Source organism: Hydra vulgaris, chromosome 02 (assembly GCF_038396675.1).
Source record: "Hydra vulgaris chromosome 02, alternate assembly HydraT2T_AEP".
NCBI classification, from domain to species: domain Eukaryota; kingdom Metazoa; phylum Cnidaria; class Hydrozoa; order Anthoathecata; family Hydridae; genus Hydra; species Hydra vulgaris.
This window is the reverse complement of record NC_088921.1, coordinates 34,523,748-34,548,484: the sequence shown is the minus strand read 5'-3', so window position 1 is coordinate 34,548,484 and position 24,737 is coordinate 34,523,748. Positions and strand designations below refer to the sequence as shown.

The following is a 24,737-nucleotide window of genomic DNA, read 5'->3' as shown; positions in this document are numbered from 1 at the left end:
AACTTTGTCTCTAAACAGTTACATAGTTATTTCTCTAAATTGTAAAAATGCAGCACTTTTATATAAAGAAACTAAATTAGCGTTATTTGGTTGCACTCATTTTGTCCGATACTGTATATTTATAAATTACATCAGGGATTATCTTTTTCCGGATATTTCTAAAATATCAGTAAAGATTTTATTCACTAAAGCTGAGCAATTACTCGAAAAACACTGAGTAAAAGCAATTGCTTTTTTTTATTCACCCAGCCTATTAAAAAGTCTATGTATGTATTTAAATTATAAAATAAGTTTTGAGTTAATGAAAATTACCAAATCAATTTATTTATTATTTATTTAAAAAAAAGCATTGTTTTCCCATATGTTTCTGCAGCATTTATTTAAATATATATATATATATATATATTTAATTATTCACCTCCCCAAGGCCAAGAAGGCCACTAAAGTTGAGGAGGCTAGTTTTTGTGGTTATAACACTCTCTCAACTCTATAACTCCGAAACACGAGCCTCGACAAACAAGGCCGCTGCACGGAGAAACAGGTTAAGCGCAGTACTATCAGGGACATGGTGGGGATCAAACTCGGAACTTATGAGGCGCGCGCTCTAACACTACAGTACTACCGCATATATATATATATGTTTATATATATGTTTGTATATACATATATATACATATATATGTGTATGATTTATAACCTCACCAAAAATTCAAGATCTCGCATATAGATAAATGATCATTACTAAATTATTCAACTGCTTAGCTTCTAACTTGGTTAATATTTTATTTGTAATGCAGTCTAGTTAGTTTTTTTAATTGGTTTGAAAATTTTAGAAAAATGATGATGCAAAGTTATAATCTTATCTCAATTTTGTTCAACAAAATTTAATGTATTGTATCCTTAATTGAAATTATTCTTAATTATTCTTTTGTTTTTTTTGCCACAATTATGAATAACCTCAAATATTCGATTAAGCATCCTTTTCGAATGTTTTCTGAGATCAGCAAGAGATATGTTCTTTTAAACATTTATAGATGCTTAAATGCCCCATTTGTTTTCCATATGTAAATTGGGTGTGAGTGCATTGCAATAATTGAATTTTCTTGCTGGTTTTGACCATGAAATATTTGACTTTGCTTTATGATTTGTAGCATTATCTTGCATGAAAATAAAATTAGTGTTTCCAAGTTTTTGTGAAATATTGTTCAAATGATAATCCAACAAATTTCTATATCCTTCAACATTTAATTTAGTAGTAATAAAGCCAATCATATTTTTTCCATAATAATCAAATGCACCCCAAATCATTACTTCTCTGCCTCCCATAGCTCTTCTTTTTTTAAATATTTTCTTCTAATGTCATGCCAGTAATAATTGAAGCTATCTTGATCATCAAGATTGAATTTTTTTATCAGACCACACAATATTTTGCTATTTATTTTTTCAAATTCTTGGTCCTTGGCCCATTGAAGATAAATGCGCTTGTGCGCTTTAGTGTCTTTTTTTTTGCATATCTGAGAATGCCTAACTTGTTAATTGCACGGTTCATCCATCTTGAGCATTAAAATTCCAAGTCAGGTCAAGTTTGTCTTGCAAAGACTGTGGTTACTAGTGGCATGCACAATTCGTCACAGTTGGCGAGCAGTAAACATTGGTCTTCTACCACTTTTGATGCTATGTGCAATAGTTTGTTGGATCATTTACAAAGTTATTGATCAATTAGGGTGAGCGTCTCATCTTGCAAGCAATTACCCTGTTTGATAAACGCAGTAATGTAAGCTTCACTTTGGCCTTTTTCTTTATCAGAGAGTGGATTTCCTCATTAAAATGTATTTGATTGAATAAATTTAATCTTAAATGGAGTTTATTGTTCAATATCAAAAATTTAAATTTAAATTCTTGATTATTTTAAAGCCATTTTACATTATTGTCATGTAAAGCCATAACACTTCTTTGCTACATAAATTGTTGGCATAATACTAAGTTGCAAACATAATACTAAATGCAGATAAAAACAAATAGATCTTGGCTTATAGTTGTTACCTCGCCACTTCCATTTAAAGCACTATATAAATAGTTGTTGCCTCGCCACTCCCATTTAAAGCACTATATAACTAGTTGTTGCCTTGCCATTTCCATTTATAGGAGAGTAAGTTGTTAGACTCAAGATGAGATATTAGAAATTGATATTGCATTGGAAAAATGTTGTATTTTTTAGTTTGAACCTTGTCTTTTATACTAGACATTGCTAACAGCCATCATTCTAATCATCAACTTTGTCTAGGCCAGTGGTTGCCAACTGGTGATCCATGGACTCCTGGGGGTCCATGTGAACTTTTGAAATGGACCACAAGAAAAACGTAAATTCAAAATAAATTTGAGTTATTAAATTTTAATTTTGATATTTTTCTCTGTTTTAAAGAAACAAATAAATCTTAAATTCAAAATGTAATTCATGCTAGACAACATATGTTGCACAAAATCTGTGTAAGCCAATTCAACGTTAACTGTCTATGACTTGTGGACCACTACGAAACAATAAATACTATATATTATTCTTACATCCATAAATTTTAAATGCTATAAAAAGTTATCTCATCTTATGGTAAAAATATTTTTGCTAACTAATTGGTTTGAAAGAAAGTAATTTTTATTATTTGCTTTGAATAGTTGAGAATATACTACTCTCAAATGAATTATACAAATCTCGAGTTAATATATTACATTATTTTATATTATTTTTTAAATTCTTTAGATGTCTAAAAGTAAAAAAATGTCATATTCAGATGAATATATGAAATATGGTTTTACCTACATGCTAAAAGAAACCATTTGCTACCCACAGTGTGCTATTTGTTATTAAGTACTAGGAAATGACTCTATGAAACCCTCAAAGCTTGCTATTTACTTGAATAAGTGCCATCCTGAATTTCGAACAAAAGATTCTGATTTTTTCAAAAGAAAATTTGAATCACTGAAGAGATGTAAGTTGGATAAAATTGGGATTATTCACCAAACTCAATAGAATATAGTAGAAGCATCTTATAAGGTTTAATATATAATAGCACAGAAGAAAAAAGCTCACACATTGGCTGAAGAAGTTATACTTCCATGTACAAAAGTAATCGTTAGATTATTATTTGGAGAAGAAGCTGTAAAGAAGATAGATAATATATCTTTATCAAATACTACAGTCAAACGAAGGCTAGCTGACATTTCATCAAGTATTAAAGAAAATTTTATTAATGAAATTAAAGAATCGCCATATTTTTCTATTCAGTTGGTGAGTCAACAGATGTAAGTTCAATGGCACAATTAAATGTGTTTTGTAGGTATATTCACAATAATAAATTCAAAGAAGAATTTTTGTTCTCTTCATTCCTTGAAACAACAAAAGCAGCTGATATTATGGAAATTATGAAACAGTTTTTCAATGACAATCAATTACAATGGAAATATTTGTTAGGAATTACTACTGATAGAGCTCCTGCCATGATGGGTTATAAGTCTGGATTGCAGACTAGGGTAAAAGAGATTGCTCCAAATGTAGTTGGTGTACACTGTTTTATTCATAGACAGGCTTAGGCAACCAAAACATTACCAGGCAGTTTGAAAACTGTACTTAATCAATTAGTCAAATTAGTGAATCATATAAAATCTTCTGCTCTTAACACTCGACTTTTTACAAAATTTTGTTCTGACCTAGATGCTGAACACAATAAGCTATTGTTTTATACTTCAGTGCGATGGCTTTCTCAAGAAATTTTTTGGAAAGATTTTTCAAGCTTAGAAATAAAGTGAAAGAATTTTTATGTCAAATGAAAAGTGGACTGGTAGAATATTTTGAATTTAACAATTTTGAAATAACAACTGCTTATCTTGTGGACATAGTGGGTCATTTTAACAAGTTAAATTTGCAACTTCAAGGCAGAAATTCTAATGTCATTACACACTCGGATAAACTGAAGGCATTTATTGAAAAGCTCAAACTGTATAAGACTAGAATTAATAATGGAAATTTGATAATGTTTCAAAATTTAAAGTGTAATTGGAATTAACATGCTTCCCGAAGTTATAAAAACAGAAATACTTTGTCACCTAGATAATTTGATTAATGAATTTGGTAACTATATTCCAGATGTGAACCTTTTGAGCAGTGAAGTAATTATATCACCATTTTCTTGTGATGTGAAAAATGTGAATGAGGAATGCACATGAATTTATAGAGTTAAAGAATGATACCACTGCTGAGGACCACTTTTAAATAACACCATTAAATATCTTCTGGTTGAAAATGAGGAATTCATATTCATTGTGTTCAACAATTGCGCTTAAAGCCCTTATTCCTTTTTCAAATTCTTATTTGTGCAAAGCAGGGTTTTTCAGCCATGTTATCTATAAAAACTAAAAAAAGAAATAGACTTGAAATTGATGCAGATATTAGATGTGCTCTATCAAAAATTAAACCGAATTTTTAGATATTAATTGCTGGTAAGCAGTGCCAGAATTCACATTGACCTGTTTTTATATCATATATTAACTAAGATAAAATATTTTTGTGTCAAAGATAGTCTATTCTATTAAAAAATACCTTGAATAAAATATTGTCCTGATGAATAAAAATTACATTACTAAAATGTTCACCTTAATTTTTAAAAGCAAAGGGGTCCATGGAGATTTTATGATATATAATTTGGGGAACTGGTTAGAAAAAGTTGGAAACCTAGGCAATTTAATCATGTCTAATATATGTTAGTTTGTTACTTAAAAATTCAATGGTATTAACAATAGTAAGAATAGTGGACATTAGTTAAAAAGGCCAGACTAATTTTTTTGAGTTTTTTAAAATTGGAACCAGATGGCATTTTCCAGCAAGCAAGATTTAAAACAAGATTAAATTTTTTAAAAAGTTTATGTAGAAAGTCATCAAGATAGTTCTAGAAACTTTCTTAAGACTGGGTTGTTGCAACAAGTATGTTGCCCAGTCCACAAGCTGGAGGAAAGTTCAAAGAAGAAATAATTCAAACAGAAACAAGAGTATTTTGGATGTTTAACTGTGGATCAATCTGTTTTTTCGATATTGATTAGAGAAAAGTTTTTTTGTAAATAGTTCTTATCTTATCTTTGAGAGAGGTATTAAGATCAGATCTAGGTATGAGAAATGAAATGTAAAAGATACTGGTAAAGATTTTCCAAATATGAGATCAAAATGATTTGAGATCAAATATGAGATTTGTCAATCTGAAAATAATAGTGTCTGTCCCTTTTTGTCATTACTTTCTTGCAACAATAAAAAGATATTTGATCTGAAGAGTGTTGATCTCATAAAAATGATGAAAGAAATGGTTACAGTTAAAGTGAGCAGCTTCACAAGAAGGAGAAAACCCTAAGATAGAGTGATGATTGACTTGAAACCCACAAGATAAAGAAAATGCTTTTATTTCTGCCTAAATCTAAAAGGTTTTGTAAAAGTTTTTCAGTAGAATGGAAAAAGATTTCAGCCTGAGGACCACCACAAAGCAAATTACATATGGAATCCCAGTCAGCCTCAAGGTAGTAAGAACTGAGGTGATAAGGGAAATCTGATTTAGTAAATAATAAAAGTTAAGAGATCAAAGCTTTAGTAAGATTGTAGTATGATCTAAACGAGTATATGGACAGCAAGAAAATGTGAGACATATTAAAGAGTGCTTCTTCAAGGAAGTGTGAAATATCTGGAACAGTTTTTAAAAATACTTACATTAGCTCAGATTGCATAATAAGAATACTTTGGAAATATCATTACTCAGAATATCTTTCCTAATATCAATAGATAAATTGTAAATGTTTTTTTTAAATTCTATAGTTCTAACCAAAAAAAAATGAAATTAAGTTATTTTCTTAAGATTTTGTTTTATTACTTAAGAATTAAACATTAAGATAAATGGATATCTGACAATTTATAATGGTTTAGAAACCTAAAATTTGGCAGTTATCTTTTATTTAAGGCATATAATATGAGAATACGTTTTATACCTTTTGATTCTATACCTATTGTATCTTTGGAACAACCTAATCAACAAGGTAATTTAAAAAAAAAACATGTCACTTAAAAATACTGAATTTTTATTTATTTTACTTAAGACATGTTTTCCACTCTATTTTTCTAAAGAAACTGTTTTTTTCTGATGAATGAATGAATAAAACATTGTTTAACAATCTCTGTAATGTTAAGCTATTTATAACATGAATGAAACATTGTTTATCTCTGTAATGTTGTAACCTATTTATAACATGAACGAATGAAACATTTTTTATCTCTGTAATGTTAACCTCTATCTCTGAAATGTTAACCTCTTTATCTAATGATTAAATTTCAGAAAAGTTTTTTTTGTCAAATGTTTTTCAAATTATAGTATAATTTTTTAATGAATTATTTTTTTCAATTTACAAAATAAGAGTATTAGAGGTTGGAACATTTCAGCATTAAAATATAAGGGAAGTAATTTAAACTTTTGAAAATTTGCAACAGGATTTTTGTGCCAACAAAAAACAATTTTCAAAAATTCTTCACTCATCAAACATTTACTTTTTTCATTTTATTTCATTCTTTACTTTTAAAGTTTTAATAAAAGTTGTTTTTGTAATTTTCTATTTATTTTTATTACTTCTGTTTATGGCTTCTAGCATTTTATATTTTATTTGAACTAATTGATTTTTTATTCAGACATTGAAAAAAAAAGTTTTAATCAATTAGAAGTTTATACATTTTTTTAAGTATACAAGGGTTTAGTAAAAATTAAAAAGGTTGTCCCTAAATCTAATATTCCTTGAAATAGTTTAAATAATCTGAGGCCTTTTTATTTTATTATTATATTTATAAATTACTATATATTAGAAAACTCACCTTCATTTAATTGCACCAGAGTTGAATTTCCTGGACCAAGGGCTACTTTGATTGTTTGCCCTGTGTCTGTGCTATCTAATTGGCAGGTAGTTTAATTTTGCCTTATAATGTTATTAATATTTTGTGATGAAAAAGTTAAAAACATTAAAAATACTGCATTATAGAAAAAGTTTTTTGCTATTTTTTAATCATTATAGGAGCAAATAAAGATGCACCTTATAGAAAATTCTCTTGATGTCTATACTTATTATGGTAATGATAAAATGCAAGACCCTGAAAAATTGTCTAAAAAAGATGTGGTCTTGACAACTTATCAGACATTATGCTCCGATTTTAAAGTATGTTTTAAATTCTATTTTGTTATTTTTACTGATTTTTTACTTTTTTTGGCGATAACAATAGATTGAGACGTGGTAAAATGTTCTGTAAAATATTGCAGAGATATTTGCCTCACTTATGATATTACCTTCAAAAATACTACCTTAATAGTTAGTAGCAATACTTGTAAATATGTTTAGATGTATTGTGTGTACAAAATACATTTAACTTATTGTTATTCTTGAGTTAGTTTATTGTTATTCTGTTGCTATGATAAACTGAGACTATTTTTTTATTTAGTCATTTATTTTATCTCATTTGTTTTTATCTCAAGAACACAAACATTAGAAGTTTATAAATCAATCATGTTGGAATAGGTCATAAGATTTTAGAATGGGCTATAGACTCTTTCTATAGATATAAGAAAAGCATAAGCTGTAGTCATATGAGTATGTAGTCATTCAAATAAAAATAGAATGAACCATAGTCACATAAAAATAGATCGGATGATTGCACATTAGAAGAATCATTGAAGAAGAACATTAATCATATAAGATTAAAGTAAATGATAACATATAAGAACAGACATATAGATATAGGTATAGACACCCAGATAACAAGTTTACATCGGCCCAACCCTGAAATTCCATGTTGGTCCAATGTGGGTTTGATAATTGGTTAGGCATTGGCCCAACATTGTGCACAACATTGGCCCAATGTTGTATACAACGTTTACCCGACAATGGCTCAATGTTGTTTACAACATTGGCCTAACGTTGTATTCAACATTGGCCTAACGTTGTATACAACATTGGCCCAATATCGTATGTAACATTAGGCCAATATTGTATAAAATGTTAGGCAAATGTTATTATAAATTTGCTATATGCTGAATTTCAACAACAAATGTTGTATATTGGCCTAACGTTTTATACAACATTAGATCATTGTTATAAATAGATAATTTACATTGCTACATTGAAATTTATAGAGAAATAAAAACAACAATGTATGATACAAGTATAAAAATTTATTTAATTTACATAATTTCTCTGTTAAATATACATATTGCAAACACCAAACATAAACCAAAAACTAACACATTGAATTTTAAATAAAAAAATTCCCTAAAAAATTTAATAATTATTTATGAAAGTTTCGATAATGGCTGAACTACTTGTTATTGAATTGTTGTTGCCCACGGCTATCATCGTTTCTTCCACCATCTCTATCACATGCCTGCATAAGCCATGCTTATTTGACTTCACAGCTTCTGCAAAAAAATGAGTTGTTTGTTTAATTATGCAACAAAGAAACATAACAAATTGAAAGTAATTGTGTAATGCAAAATTGAAACTGAAAAAAATAACTTTTCTAAATCACTTATCAATAGCAATGTTGATTGCATATGTTGATATAATCAACATTTTTCCTATTCCGATTTTTTTTCTTCTCCGTGCATAGTTTAATTTTATGGCTAGACCATTTTAAAAAATTATTCTTAGTGAATAAAATATACAACCTTTGTCTTAAACTCCAATTTGTCCCAAATAATTAACCTGCAAAAATATACAACCTTGCAATAATTAAAATAACTTTTGGTTAGACTTAAATTAATATAAAATCTCATTTACAAAAAACCTTCAAAGAGTATTTTGTTTAAAGTACATAATTTGTATAAAGATATCATATGAAATGCATAAACGAATCATAAAAAAATATTTACCATTTGCTTAAGCATTTTCTTGTTACTTAATTTTTCTTCTAGAGTACTTAAGTTCTCTACTGCTCTTAGTGGTAATAACACTGTCAGGCAATTTATTAATTGGCGTATCTTTGTTACTCTTTCTAATTATGCTTAAAATTAAATTTGATAAGTTTTGTAGTTCACCAAGTTGTACTTCAATACTTGCCAATTGGGCCAATAATATCTGCATATCTTTAGGGGATACAATTTTATCTTAAAACAATAAAATTAATAATATTCTTAAGAAATTATACAACAAATTACATACAACATTTAGACTTTATGAAAGTAAATACAACAATCACTAATAAAGCAAATAAAGTTAAAGACAGAGGGACAAAATTTTAATGATAAAAGTATATACTTGCAAATGGATTCATAATATTTTTATGAATTATGGAATTTGCTGGTGTGCATTCAATTTCTGACGCTGATGCAAAACAATTCTTGTTATCATTTGAGATTGACTTCACTGTAAAACAATGTTTCTCCAATGTTTGTAAATAATTTTTTGAAATATTTTTATTCTGAATATTAATAATGACAAAACTTTTAAAAATTATATCATCTATAAAAATATTGTATTACTTTAGTCTTTTTGATGGAACTAAATAAATGTTTATATAATAAATAATAATGAATCATCGGCAACTGTTAAAACTCTAAACTCATATGAATATTATGTTTTCTTTCCTAAGAGTTGATTTCAAATGGATTTTAAAGTTGGTGTAAGCTTTGATATGCTGATTAATGCACAATAAAATGTTCATTAACACTCTGACTTTTTGACTGTAGTATATCGTCAGCCGAGAATAAAAAGGCCGTATATCCACATTTTATGTTTTTTCTGTTTATAATCAATATATATTCAACAATCAATGGGATATGTGTCCAATAAATCTAGTCTCAAGAATGATTTAACTTTCAAAAATATTTTAAAAATTAGTGGACATACACTCTCTTGGTTCTTGGCTGATGAAATAAAAAAGTCTTTAAAAAATTGTAAAAGTTAAAGCTATGAATGAAGATTTCCAATCATCAAACAAAAAGACTTTTGAATTAAAGCTTACCATTTAATAAACTTTGTTCATTCAACTTCTAAGAACAAACATTGAACTTCTGCAAAGAGTTTGGAGTTACAGGTAAATTCCAAAAATTTATTAATATTTTTTTTATTATTATATGAAATTAATGATAAATCATTACTAAAATAATCTGAGGAATCGTCTACACCAAGATATACACAATTTTTTGTCTCTTTAATCTTTATTTTGGCTGATCATTTTTGCTGTCTTCCTTTTTTGTCTTCAGATCAGAAGTTTAGCCTTCTGCTAAGTTCAATTTTGCATTGGTATAAAAATCTATAAATCAATTTATTAATAATTACGTTATAACTAAAGTTAATGTATAAGCTTAAAGTCATTAACTGTATTGTGCAAACTAAATATGAATGATAAATATGAACTAAAAATTAAACTATTATGAATAAATTAAAAAAAAAAAAATTTTAATACTTATTACCGTATGACATTTCAAATGTTTGATTTATTTAATAAAGAAGACATTTTAAATATCTTCTTTATTAAATAAATCAAACATTTGAAATGTCATACAGTAATAAGTATTAAAAAAAATAACTGGAAAATCTTACACAAAGATAATTTGATTATTGCCTTTATTTTTACATTTAGATTGTAGTAAAATGTTATAAGCACATTATTTAAATGTTATTTAATATTTTATTATTAAAAAAAAAAAAAAAAACATTAAGTTACAAGAACATCTTGAAGTTGACTGCTTATGAGGTAACCTTCTAAGATTCTTAGAAGATTTATAAATATTGCCTATTTTGTTTATTTTTATAATCTAAAAAAAATGGAAAGATTCCAAAACCTTTCTTTATTTTGTAAAATGATACCATTTAAAAAAAATGTTATGCAACAAGTTTTTAAGATATACCAATAAAATGATCCGCACCTGCATTGGCCGAATATTCGCTCAACAGCGCTACGGCATTAGTGTAAGAACAGATTTTTATAGCAAAATATTGAGCCGATACTTCATTGGCCAAATGTTGGCCAAACTTAATACGATATTTGTGAAAAACAGATTTGGAGAAGTGAAATATTACGCTGAAAAAATATTGGCTAAATGTTGGCCCAACAGAATAAATTTGCCAATGTTAAAACTTACATTAGGCCAATTTAAACTTGCTGTCTGGGCAGGACAGGCACCAGTCGGTATCAAGGGGAGGAGGGGGGAGGGGGTGCCATTACAATTTTTGCTGACTGAAAAAAAAGTTCTCATTTTTTGAAATTTACCTACTGCCTAGTCGACATATTCAAACTGACTTGTCTAAAGGGTCTACATTTGCCGACTGACTTTTCTAAAAGGGTTAAATTTGCCAACTAAATGAACAAAAGTTTATTGATGGTGTGTGTGTTTGGCTTACAATTACACACAGAAAAACAAATTGTTCATAAACTATATATAAGTATTTAGCTTTTTAAATATATCTATTTTTCTTGCTTTTGCCACGGCAAATTTAGAAATCAATTCTGCATAATTCAATTCTTTTACAAAATCAAGTTCAATGCATATAATGCTTAATGCATTTAATCAATCTTGGCACATAACAAAACGTTTTTGATTTTTAATAAGCGCTAACTTCGAAAATGATCTTTCACCTTCGCAGACATCACACGCTATTGTTAAATATATCCTAAAAGCAATTGCCACGTTTAGATAAAAATTTAGATTTAGATAGAATATCTTTAAAAAGATAACAAAACGTTTTTGATTTTTAATAAGCGCTAACTTCGAAAATGATCTTTCACCTTCGCAGACATCACACACTATTGTTAAATATATCCTAAAAGCATTTGCCACGTTTAGATAGAATATCTTTAAAAATTTCAAAAATGTTTACATCTGCATTTAATTTGTTCTAACCAATCTAAATGTTTATGTGGTCATGGAAGTGAATCAGTTCATGGTCGAAAATAAAATAACATCCATAATTCTTTGCAAAACCTTTCTCCAATAGTCACATTGAGATTCATATAATTTACAAAAATTTAAACTTTGCTTTTTTGATCGAGTAGACCAACTCTGAACAAGAATGTAAATGACTATTTTCATGTGATAACAATCGCAATGCCACATTTTTCCAATCATTAAATCCCGTTATTAATATTTCAGTTAATGTAGGAGAAAATAATTTGCACCACAAAACATTTTGGTCTTTAGAGAAAAAATTAACCATGTAAAATCTACTTCTTCGCCATTTATCATTTTACGTTTAAACATTGATTTTGAAAGAAAACGCTGTTTATTTCCGATTACCTGCACAGTAGAGTTTATAAATGCTGCATTGTCAAGTTCCACATTTTGTGGGATATATTCTTTTTCGACAAAATAAGATATTAGCTCCTCAGAGGATTTTCAGTCGGCAGGATCATTACTAATAGTGTCGTAGTTAAAATTCCAATTCAATAGGAATAGAGTCTTCCTCCAATGGATTAAAATTCCCTTCGTTCATTAGCATTGTATTTGCGTTTGTCGCCTCCTGCATATCAGTATCATTACCACCACAATTTAGTTCTGGTAGTTGAAGATGTTGAAGTTGATGTCGATGGTTTATCAATAAATCCTAGCAATGACATTTGTCCTTTTGCAACTTCCTTCATCTTCTTTTCATGTAATTTTCTTTTTTCAGCTCCGCTTAAATATTGCCTTTTCATGGTGCTTAAATACATTTAAGTAAATAATTAAATTTTGTTTTTTATTTAAATTAAACTTTAGTTTTCCTTACCTGTTTTTCTTTTTATTAATAAATTTAAAATTATAACTTATTGGTAAAGTAAACAAAGTAAAAAAGCGAAACGACTTGAGTTATCTTAATATTAATACTACAGTTAACGTTGAATAGTGCGCATAGTTACGCACGCTTTTCTCTTATACTATTGGCTGTTTGAAAAGTTTGATTTTCTTTTTTCTTAGAAACAATGCATTATTGCCGTTGCTCAAAGAGTTAGAAATTCTACTCGTTTCGCATAATGATTTGAATATGCAAGTTTTATATTAATGTGTTCTCACAACTAAAATTTTTAGTAGTATTTGTTTTTAACATTAAATTTTACACTCGTTTGTTTCAAAATAAAATTTTAAATAAATTCTCATTTCTTGAGTGAATAAATACAAAATTAGAAAACATTTTTTAGATAAAAATATAATGTTTACAAAAAAAATTTTTTAGTATTTTTTAATTTTGGGACCCCTTCTACACTAGGGCCCCTAGGCACGTGCCTAGTGTACCTAGTGGGTAATCCGCCACTGCACACACACATTCTTTGCGCCGGCCTTAGTCATAGTCAGGGTTAATGTTGAATGTGTATTTAATAAAACACAAATTCAAACATTTTTATGTTTAATTTCATGAAATAATTGTATTTGAATTAATTTCTAATTAATTCAAATACAATTATTTCTTTTAGGTTAATAGAAAATATTTTAAATAGAAATAAAAATACTTGTCTCAAAAATTTTTGCTCAGTTTATATACAAATAAAAAAGTTAGTATTTTACTTCTAGAAGTTCTTTTTTTGAAAAAATTTTCAAAAATTTTAACTTTGATTTGATTTAATTTAAGTAAGAAAAAGTATATAGAGAACTTAAAATTAATATAGGCTAAACAGTATAGTTATTGGAATAACAAAAAACAGGCTGAAAAGTATAGCTATTAGACACATGAACGATTAGAACCATGGATTAGATTGTTTGAAATTCATGCACTTTTTATAACTATATTTTTTTGTACATATTTTCAAATGAAATATTATTATACTTACGTTTTAAAAAGTTTTAATTAATTTTGCAAGAAAATTTGCTATTATAATGCACACACAGTACAGGACAACAAACACGTTTTTGTCATATTGTCATATCAATATTGTAGAGTTAGCCAGTAAAGAAAGGATTAGACGCATGGCAAAATTGTTTATGGAGGCATCTTTGACAATATTGCACAATTTTTTCAAATCTGCTCTTATTTTTTAAACATAAGTTATGTAGTGTCCAATAACTGTCTCTGCCCAATAACTGTACTGTTTACCCTAATATAGCTTAATACATTTAGTATATTATAAATAATATAGAACATTAATTAAATTTAAACACATAATATTTAATGTTTGAATCCATGATTCTTTGTAATTTTTAGATAAATATTTAATAATTATTTTGATTTTGAGTGTTTCATTTTAGGTTTCGTCAACACTGCACAAAGTAAAATGGCTGCGTGTCATACTTGATGAAAGTCATGTTATAAGAAATACATCTACAAGTCAATCAAAAGCTTGCTTAGCACTAGATGCAGAACGACGCTGGTTGATTACTGGGACTCCAGTTCAAAACTCAATAAAAGATTTATGGTCTGTTGTTAATTTTTTGCGTATAGAGCCATTTACAAAGAGAGAATGGTGGACCAGATCAGTGGAGAGGCCTATTCAAAATAATGAAAAAGGATCTATTAAGTAAGTTCAAGAAAAATTCATGCAATAAAGGCTTATTAAGTTTTCAAAAAAAAAATGTCTTTATTGCAATTCATATTTTTTCTCTTTGCAGACGACTCCAAAAACTAATGTCAATAATCTCATTGCGTCGAACAAAATCAAACAAAGTGAATGGAAAAAGTTTGATTGAACTTCCAGAAAAAACTATTTTTATTCAAAAAATTAAACTCACGAAAGAAGAAAGAGATCTTTATAACATGTTTAAAAATGAAGGTCGTTCTATATTGGAAAGGTGAATATCTGTGTTTTTCATTCTCAACAATATAAAGAAGATTTTGAGTTTTTTATTTATAAATGAAGGTATTTAATTAATTTTATATTTTTAGTTATGTAAAAGAAAACTCATTGAATGAAAACTTTGCTCATGTCCTTGTAGTTTTAATGAGACTACGCCAACTGTGTTGCCACCCAAAGTTATGCATGCAAATTGTAGATTTTGCATCTAAATTTTGTAAGCTTAAGCCATTTTTTTTTTGCAATGTTTAATAGAAAGTTATTTCTTTAGTTATATAAGTTTTTCTATATTTAGCTCATCCAACCTCATCTACAGAATTTGTAAAAAAACTGCAACAAATTTTGGCTGTTCTTCTATCGTCTGGTGATGAAGAGTGTCCAGTTTGTTTAGATTCACTCAATCAACCAGTTATAACCCACTGCGCACATCTTTTTTGTAAACAATGCATTGAAGATGTGATTCGTACTGATAAACCAAAATGCCCTCTATGTAGAAATGAAGTTACAAAAGATAAACTTGTTGAACCGGAAGTAAATGAAGATAACCCGTCTATAACTTGCTCTGAAAAATGGAGTTCAAGCTCAAAGGTGTTTTAAATTTTTAAAATTTTTTATCACATTATTGTTCTCAATACATTACTTTATATTAATAAAAACGCTATAATGTTTGTAATTTTCAAACTAATCAGGTTGACACTTTAATTACCCTGCTTAATAAAGAGAGAGAGGAAAACGCTTGCCGTAAACACTTAGTCGTTTCACAATTTTCAAGCTTCTTGGATCTATTAGAGAAACCGCTAAGTGAATCTCATTACAAATTCGTTCGTTTAGATGGGAAAATGTCTTTTCAACAGCGCAACACTGCTATATCGCTTTTTTCTTCTGTATCAGATAACTCACCAACTATTATGCTTTTATCTTTAAAAGCTGGTGGACTTGGTATAAATTTGACAAAAGCAACACGAGTTTTTCTTATGGATCCGGTGATTTTTTCTGTTGTGCTTTTCTTGCAACTTTTCAAGATCTTTATATATATATATATATATATATATATATATATATATATATATATATATATATATATATATATATATATATTGTTGTTATTAAAGGCATGGAATCCTGCAACTGAAGATCAGTGCTTTGATCGATGTCATCGACTTGGTCAAATCGATGAAGTTAAAATTTATAAGGTAAATTATGTGTATTTGTTTGTATTTCTGTCTAAGGAAATTTATTTTCTTTAATAAACTTAATTATTAATAGAAAAATATCAATAAACATAGGGGCAACCATTGCTTAAGATGAGAAGATATATATTATATTCTATATACATATTACAAATTGTTATGGTAAAAGTGCCCCTAAGAAAAAATAGAAATTGAATTAATTTTTTTTATAAAAAGGATTCTTGGGCTAAAAAATTAAATTAATTAAATAATGACTACATTATAACCGGAAATATATCTAACTAATTTAGTAATTAAATTTTAAATCAGTTTTTTTTTTTAATAGTTTGTTATTCTCTGTAAACACAATGGGAGGATAGGGTTTCAAATCTGTCACATAGTAATAAATTTTGAATAACGAGAGATTTTATGAAGTTTGAGTTTTGAGTTTGAAAAAATAAAAAATAAGGTGTATGATATAATTTGAAATATAAAAAGAAATTCGATCTAGTTTCATACAAAGTTTAATGCTCTTTTAAAAAAGCTGGATAGTATTTTATTTTTGTTTTCAGTTCTGATCAACATACCGTTTATATTGCTGTGATTTTTTAAATAATAGTTTTGCTATAATTACATTTTACCGCCTTACACCATTTACAATTTAGTTTGGAGTTTATACCTCAAAGTGTTAAAAAAGTAATCTTGTGCACTAAAAATTCCATTCCAAGTTGGATTTAAATCAAAAGAAAGAAATCGCGCCAACAAATTTAGCATAGAATTTATTAGTATAGACAATGATGTTGTTTTACAATCAGGTGATGCTGCAAACGTAATAAATTATTTTAAATTCATCTTGTATTTTTTTTTTTAGTTCATTGTAGAAGATTCTGTAGAAGAAAAAATGCTAGAACTGCAAGAAAAGAAGCGCGAGTTAATGTCAAATGCTTTTGGCAAAATGGAAACGGCTAAAGAAAAACAGAAAAGGCGGATTTTGGACGCACAAAATCTTCTCGATTTATGAATAAATGAACAATTTGTCCGTGATTTAGGAATAAATCGTGAAGGTTATAAACTTTTTTGAACAAATTTCAATATTTGTAGCATAAAGATTTTATAAAATCTTTTAACTCCATCTCATAAAAAGCTTGGATTCGGATCCGGAAGAGTCAAATCAGCCGAAATTGTTCAAAGATCTAGGATCCGTTTTCAAAAAATGTAGAGTTCTCGACGTGGATTCATAAAAAAATTAAGGATCAAAGAAAAACTAAAGATTATAAAATTTGGATTTATAAGTAATTGTTTTATTTTTTAATTTTTGGTAAACACTCTTGTGCTATCATGTTTATCAGATAAATCAAATCATTTAGTTTTAATGCGAAATAAAGTTGATAAAATAAAAGAATGGAAAAGATTGTACATAACAGCCGTCTTTAAACTTCTTAAAAGTCTTAGTAAGAGTGTTTGACTCTATTTACAAAGGTTTTAAGTTCAAATATATATTTTTGTCTACTTTATGAGATATTTGTTGTACCTTTATTAGTAAGGCAAATTCGCCGCTTTCTAGTGTAAAATAACTTACTAAGAACTTTATAAAATTATTTATGTTTATGATAAAAGCACGGTTTTCATCATAAACTTAAATAATTAACAGGAAAATGGAAAATTCATTTTCCATTTTTATCAATTTTAAGTTAATTGGTTTTCACTTAGCCCTTTTTAAAATTAAATTTGTTGAGTGAAATAAATGAAATAAATATTTACATAAAAACAAATCTTATTAATTAAAGATATGAGAAAAGGCATCATTCAAAGATTCGCTCCAGATGTAGCAACAGTATTCCATACAAGGACGGATTTGAGATCTATAAAGAATCAAATCCAGAGATGCAACCTTAGCTGATGCTAATTTTGAAATAGGTTTGATATATGGTTTCCAAGAAAGATCGGAAGTAAGAGTTAATCCTAGATGACGAATGGTACCTTTGACTCATGTACTCGATGAGTCATCTACAGATGACTCATCGAGTACTATACCTTTCAAAAATATAGGAAGATCCAAGTTGTTGCGATAACGGTTACTGAAATAAAGTGAGATTTATATTAGAAAGATGATTTTTTGATTTAATTTACAGTCCGTGTCATATATCTTGAAAAATAAAGGTAAATAAAAACCTCCGGAATACCGGAGCTTTTATTTACCTTTATTTTTCAAGATATATGACACGCACTGTGTAAATTAAATCGAATAATCATCTTTCTAATATAAACCTCACTTTATTTCAATAACCGTTATCGCAACAACCTGGATCTTCCTATATATTTTATTCTATACCTACTGTAAAAAATATTTACCGTAGGTAATAAAGAAAATAATAATATTATAATAGGTTCAAATTTGCTAAGGCACTTGATTATGAACACAAAACAAATAAAACAAGAGCACTCACGTGTAAGACTTGTATTGATGGAGCCACTGGCCAAAGCATTGATAAACAAGTTTTGTCAGTATCTGACATGAACAGTGTTTTCAAACGTGAAAAATCGTTGACATTACATGTCTGTTCCCATTGGATTTACCTGGATATAGCAACAGCAATGAAAATGTGCTTATTTGGAGAAATCAAAAGTCATCATCCACAGCCTATTGCAGACCATTAAGTTTTGCATACAAAAGAAGATCAGTGCATTAAAAGTAAGATAGAAAGCTTGAGTAAAAATTTATTAGATGTTTGCGGATCTTCTATTCAAGTGAAATGTATTATTGAGCTTGCAATAATTGATGTGAAAGTTCAAACGATATTATCTGGAACAACTAACTCATAACAATTAGGTTCAGTGTGTGGTACTCTGAAAAAATATAAGCAGTCTTGATATCCTTAACATTGATTATTCTCATAGAGAATTCAAATATGGTCTTCCCAGTCTCCATACCTGGCTTTGATTTTTTGACATGAATGTGCACATTGCATTTACATAACTCAAAGATAAGGTATCTGTAACTTTTCTTTGTGTTTTTTAAATGCAATGGGAAAAGAAAACGTTTCTGTGTAACTAAACAGATACCTTTTCTTTGTATTCTAACAAACGCAAAATAAAAAAGGCATCTGTAACTAAACAAAAGACTCAGATTGATTTTATGAACAAACTTGGATTTGTTGTTGATTTCCTCAAAAGTGGTGGTTCTGGATAAAGCAACTATGACAATACTTCAAGACGTGCTTTTGCAGCATATGACCAAAAAGCTGAAGTTATCAAAACCTTATATTCAGATTTTACACTATCTTGGTAACATTATCTTCTGGATATAAAATAAGCTGCTTAAAACTCTATGATTTTTGTTTTGACACTGTTAGACTATGTATGTCCCTTTATCCATCGTATAACATGGCTCAATCTGTAAAAAAAGTATTGATACCTGGACATGACATAATTCAGAGCCATACATTAGCCATAGGACTTGTGTCAGAGGGTTCTCAAGAAGCTAGAAATAAAGACTTTAAATCTTATCGCAAAAACCTCAGCCGAAAAACATCCAGAAGAGAAGCAAATACTGATCTGATCAACAGAATCCTGGTTTCCAGTGATGCTGTTATTTCATGACTGCGTAAATCAACATCACACCGAACAAATCATAAAAGATTTCCCTCAGAATTTTTACAATTGTTTAAACAAATCTTCAAACAATTATATTGTTCGATAAATTTTCGATGTAATATAAAACGGCAATGTTTTTTTTGCACTATAGCTTGTTTTCCTTATTGCTAAAATATTAATTAACTAAATATTTAATAGTTCTTTGAAAGTTTAACAGTTATTTAGTAATGGGTCGAAAATCCAATCAAATTTATTCAAAAACCAATTTATCTCTTTGTAACTAAAAGAAATATCTTGTAACTAGGCATGACAAGTATTTATAGCAACAAAAATAAAAGAAAAAAAATTAACTTTTAAAAGAAACGCGCTCTCATATTGGTACTCATGCCAAATTTAGTAAACAAAGCACTCGCAAAATATCTGCAAATACCAAAAGTAGATGGTTGCTAAGCAAAACGAAGATAGCCATAACAACAAAATGAAAAAGTAACACCTTTTTAAAAAGCGAAGACATCATATTAGTACTCATGCTTATTTTAGTGAATATAGCCCTAATATTAATTTAGATATGAATTTTGTCCAGTAAAAGTGAATTCTTGGAATAACAAGTCTAAATTAATTCGGAAGTGTAAACCCAGTGTCAAAAAATTCACATGCTCTGGTGACTGGTCATACAATGGAGAAATAAAAATAGGGTTCTAACGAGACCAAGAAATAAAACACGCTCCAATACTTCTCAACCGTGACAATGGCGTCAAAGTATCCGAAAACAGTCGGAGGCCTTTCTTGTAAAAGAACTGTCCAAAAAGACGGAATTAAATAATATTTGCCAGTTTTACAATTGCATTGTTATATAATATTTTATGGCTTCTTTCTAATGTCTTCTTTGACGTTTTTATGTAACATTTGTAAACGTTTTTTAGTAATAAATTTATACGTCTGGAGACGATCGGGGCAATAACAGGGCGATATATTACAAAGAAAAATTTAGTTAGAACGCAGGTGGTGTTTATCTTTGATACTTTAAATACACACATTCGCGTACAACAAGATATGACATTGAAACAATTAAAACATAATATGTAAAAGTTTTAAAAACAAGGACGAAAATAAGGCTCAAAATGTGACGTCAAATAATTCTAAATCAATTTTTCACCTTTTTTACCATGTAAACCCTAAGTATGACGTCAAATTGTTTTTTTTTTTTATAATTTGCAAACAAATGATATTCTTAACATTTCAACTTTGAAATTTGAAGTGATAGAAGCAGTTTATCAATTAAAATCGTTTTTAAAGTATCTTTAAAAAATACAAAATTATTTTGAAAAAAATATTTACAATTGAAAAGTATATTATAATAAAGTAAAAGATGTTTGAAACCAAAGGTAAATACTTTATCATATACGTTTTTTTTATTGTTTATTTTGTTAAAAGGCATACATAGTTCTTTATTTTTTGTTTTTAATAGGCTTTATAAGTTTTTATTAAGTAAGCATTTATAATTTTTTGCAAATAAGCTAATATATAAATTTATTTGACTTTATAAACGAGTCTATGCCATCAAATCCAAATTATTAAAGCATTTATTTTTTTAATTTTATCTTGCTGTACCTTCAAAGACAGTTAAATCCTTAACACCTTCGTCTCACCAGCGTTTTTATTACCGTTAAGAGGCTGATCAAAAACGCGCTAACCAAATTTGCTTAGGACTAAAAGAATGTTAAGGTTAACCTTTATTCAAGATAAAAATGCTCTTATTTTTTGATGCCGAAACCAGTACTAAAATGGTGAAAGTTTGATAAACTTCTTTTTATAATTTAGCTATAAAATATTTCATATATTCATTTCATACGCATTGATTTACAACGATTTTTGATGACCGGATCACTACCTATACTATATACTATGCTATCAACTATATACTATACTAGTAACCATGTTCTCAAAATATTCAAAAAACACTAGTACCCATGTTCTAACATATTATTTTTGAACAACGTCTATTTACATCTGGACATACTGTGGTAGGCAAAGCAAAAAAAAAAAAAAAAAATAATAAAAAAATTAATAATAAAAAAAATTATAATAATAATAATGATAAAAATAATGGAAAACAGAACAATGAAAAAATACTACTTCAAATGTTAGATATTTGTTAGCGCCATAGCACCCTTAATAACCTAAGAACTAAAAGATTTACTAAGATCAAACAATTTCAAGCAGGTATTTTATGTGACCATGTAACGAAATTTATTTTATATAATCGTATATAGAGATTATAGTTTACAGAATCATGTAAACTATAATCAGAAGTAGCTTATATTAAATATAGTTCTAAAAGCTCATTAAAAAAGTTTTATAAAGTTTCTTGTCGTTTACATTTATTATTTATAATAAATTTTTTACGTTAGTGTTAGCAGCCATCGCGTATTAGTTAGACGTTCAATGGCCTCTTTGTTCTGACTTAGAACAAAGAGGCCCAAGGCATTGAACGTCGGGCCCCTTCTCGGCCGACTTGGACTAAGTAAACGACATTAATAAAGTAGGAGGCATTAACTTCTTGGTTAAATGCCCTTCTGCAGTGCAAGTTAAGTTAACTCTTTAATTTAAGCAAATAAACATTCGTAATAAACAATCGTAGTAAATCTTTGCGAATTTATCTTTTGAATAATATTTAACATAATACTTAACATAATACTTTTATTTAGTCGAAAGAAAAAATTTAAATGAATTTAAAATACACATTGACTTGGATGAAAAAATCGAAGATTTCGAAATATCAAAATACTCCATAGCTAAACAAGGTAGGATATTTAATCTCATTTTCTTTCAAAAAGAAATGTCAAAACTGTATTTAAAATGTTGTTTGGGGCTCTCACAAACAAAAAAGCAAACAATTTGTCTAAGAGTATTGCATTAAATTAATAAGCCTGATTGTTTAACTGATAAGTATTTTTGACCTTTCCGTTTTCCATCGTTAGACATTAAACAATAATAAAAATGTACAAAACAATTCATTAGTTTTTTGACTCTCAAAATCAACTGTAAAGATCAATGGAGTGAACAAAATATAATGTACTAAGTTTCGGTTTCTTTTCATTTTTAGAGGCTGATAAACAAAATGTTTGTCCTTCATTAATAAGAGAAGCTATCGTATTTAAAGAAATGAGTGAGTTGCTTTATTCGAAAAACATTGAACTTGTTCAAACTACTTCGTATTTTGATTTCAACGAACTTTTTGATATGAAGCCGTTAAAAACAGAACGCAGGTATACAAGAAAAAGCAAAGAACAATTAGTTGCCGATGAAGTTTCTCAAATATGTATTCATAAAACAAAACGTGCAGCGTCTGAAATGCTACTCAAAACAGTAACTGTTAACGAAAGACCTTCTCTTCCACTTTTCCGTTCTCTTGGTTAACATTCATGAAATGCCTATTTATGATAGAAAAAGTAGCTTAAGTGAATTCGGTAACCAAAGTTCTATAAAAGCCGTTGTCGACAACAACTGTAACGCAGGTAGGTCTTGACGTATATTCAAAGTTCTTTGTTTATTTGAAACTTGGGTTTAAAAATGTAAAGCCATTAACAAGCTCTTCATTATTTAGTATTTTTGTTTTGTTTTAGAAAGCAACGTTTTAGAGAAATCCGCTTCTTCGCCACACTTATCAACATTAAAATGTACAAAAAGTAGAGCATTATCTGAAGTTTGCGTGCAGTCAAAAAACGTCGATGTTAGTGCATCGCTGCCGTTGATCAACAGTCTCTTGACTTTTAACGCCAATAATATGATTTATAATCAGAATGTGTTCATGAGAAAAAATGCAACAAATCCTCGCATAGAGCTTTTATTCAAAATTTGTCATCAAACGTTAGTAAAATAGAGTGCAATGATCTTATAGAAAATGGTTTATTAACCACTCAAAGTTGTGTAACCGACTCCAGTTGTTCTCTTTCGAAGAACACCGACAAAAATAAAGATGACAGTATTTGTAAAACTTCACAAAAGAGACGCTTTTTTACAAGAGTTTTTGGTTTTATGAAAAAAAAGTTTTTTAAATGTTATAAGTAATATATATTTAACTCATGTAAATAATAAAATATAAACAAGATTATGTTGTTGTCGGCTATATAAAAAGGCTGTAAATGTTCGAAAACCTCTAGGACCCTGTAGGGATTTTCGTCTAAAAAAGATTAGTTCTCTTTCTCTCAACAATTTCTCCAACATTGTTATTTGTTGTGCAACCTGGTTTAAATGCTCATTATTTATTTTTGATTTTTATCATTGTTAATTTTACCAGATTATTAACAAAATATAAAACAATTTCTATGAAAGTATATTACAACAACACGAAGGAAAAAACTAAGCACGAGAGTGGTGCGTTGTGGAGGTTGGTGGGTGTTGCTGTTAGAGAGGCATCTCTTTTACTGCTCCCTCTAGCGCTTCCAAAACTTGTTATCGGTGATCACATTGTGAAAAGAAAATGATCAATGAAATTTATAGATGTAGCTCTTGAAAACATACTCTTGGTAAAGGGTATATTTTTCTCTTGTACTCTTGGTAAAGAGACATGTTTGTTTTCTTCTTGACGTCGCTATCATTGTATATCTTAATTACACGACGCTTGTAAGTATGTACGGCTAAATAAGTAAGGAAACAAAACAATACTATAAAAAAAACTAGAATGTAAATACTTTTAACTCAAAAGTTTCAATAAGTCTTCGCCGTAATTTGTTGTGACAAGTTGTAGTATTTAGTTTCCATGCAATTTATCAACTGCAGTTGAAATAAATAGCTTGCACTCTAAGTCAGTTTGTTAATTCGCTAAATGAAAATAAAACAGATGTTTTATTTTCATTTAACAGCAGAAATGCGTTCTGCAGCAAGAGGCGTTAACAAATATCTGCTTTTTTTTAAGTAGTCTTAGTCTGCCACACGCTTTTTTATAAGCATTGTTAAAGTAACTACTCGTGTTTAGTGCCAGGTCTAAGTCGATACCAAGGTATTTATAGCTCAAGGTGAAACATATTGAGTTAAAGTTGTAAGAAACGTTCATTGTGTTTGGTTGTCTTGAGAGAGATTTTCCTGTACCATACAAAATGGACTCCGTTTTACTAACTCCAAGGTTGAGTATTACCTCGTTTTTTATAAACCACTTTGAGATACTATCGGTAGTTGTTTGTAATTTATTTACTAACAGTAATTTAATTTACACT

At 28.4% G+C, this 24,737-nt stretch overlaps 1 protein-coding gene and 1 long non-coding RNA gene across 2 annotated transcripts in view; both read left to right on the top strand.

Annotated features, from left to right (window-relative positions):
* The window catches only part of LOC100209468 (helicase-like transcription factor), a 46,832-nt gene extending 29,506 nt beyond the window's left edge, over nucleotides 1–17,326 (top strand). Inside the window, exons 9-17 of the mRNA XM_065790689.1 lie at nucleotides 6,878–6,972; nucleotides 7,084–7,224; nucleotides 14,217–14,485; nucleotides 14,577–14,756; nucleotides 14,851–14,975; nucleotides 15,054–15,346; nucleotides 15,448–15,741; nucleotides 15,871–15,951; nucleotides 16,799–17,326. Of these exons, the coding sequence (XP_065646761.1) occupies nucleotides 6,878–6,972; nucleotides 7,084–7,224; nucleotides 14,217–14,485; nucleotides 14,577–14,756; nucleotides 14,851–14,975; nucleotides 15,054–15,346; nucleotides 15,448–15,741; nucleotides 15,871–15,951; nucleotides 16,799–16,948 (1,628 nt within the window). The 3' untranslated portion in view covers nucleotides 16,949–17,326. The remainder of the gene's footprint in view (nucleotides 1–6,877; nucleotides 6,973–7,083; nucleotides 7,225–14,216; nucleotides 14,486–14,576; nucleotides 14,757–14,850; nucleotides 14,976–15,053; nucleotides 15,347–15,447; nucleotides 15,742–15,870; nucleotides 15,952–16,798) is intronic.
* Nucleotides 17,327–22,935: 5,609 nt separating this feature from the next.
* LOC136076494 (uncharacterized) lies at nucleotides 22,936–23,635 on the top strand. The gene is made up of 2 exons (XR_010636310.1): nucleotides 22,936–23,039; nucleotides 23,148–23,635. It is a non-coding gene; the product is annotated as an uncharacterized LOC136076494 (long non-coding RNA).
* The last annotated feature ends 1,102 nt before the right edge of the window (nucleotides 23,636–24,737 follow it).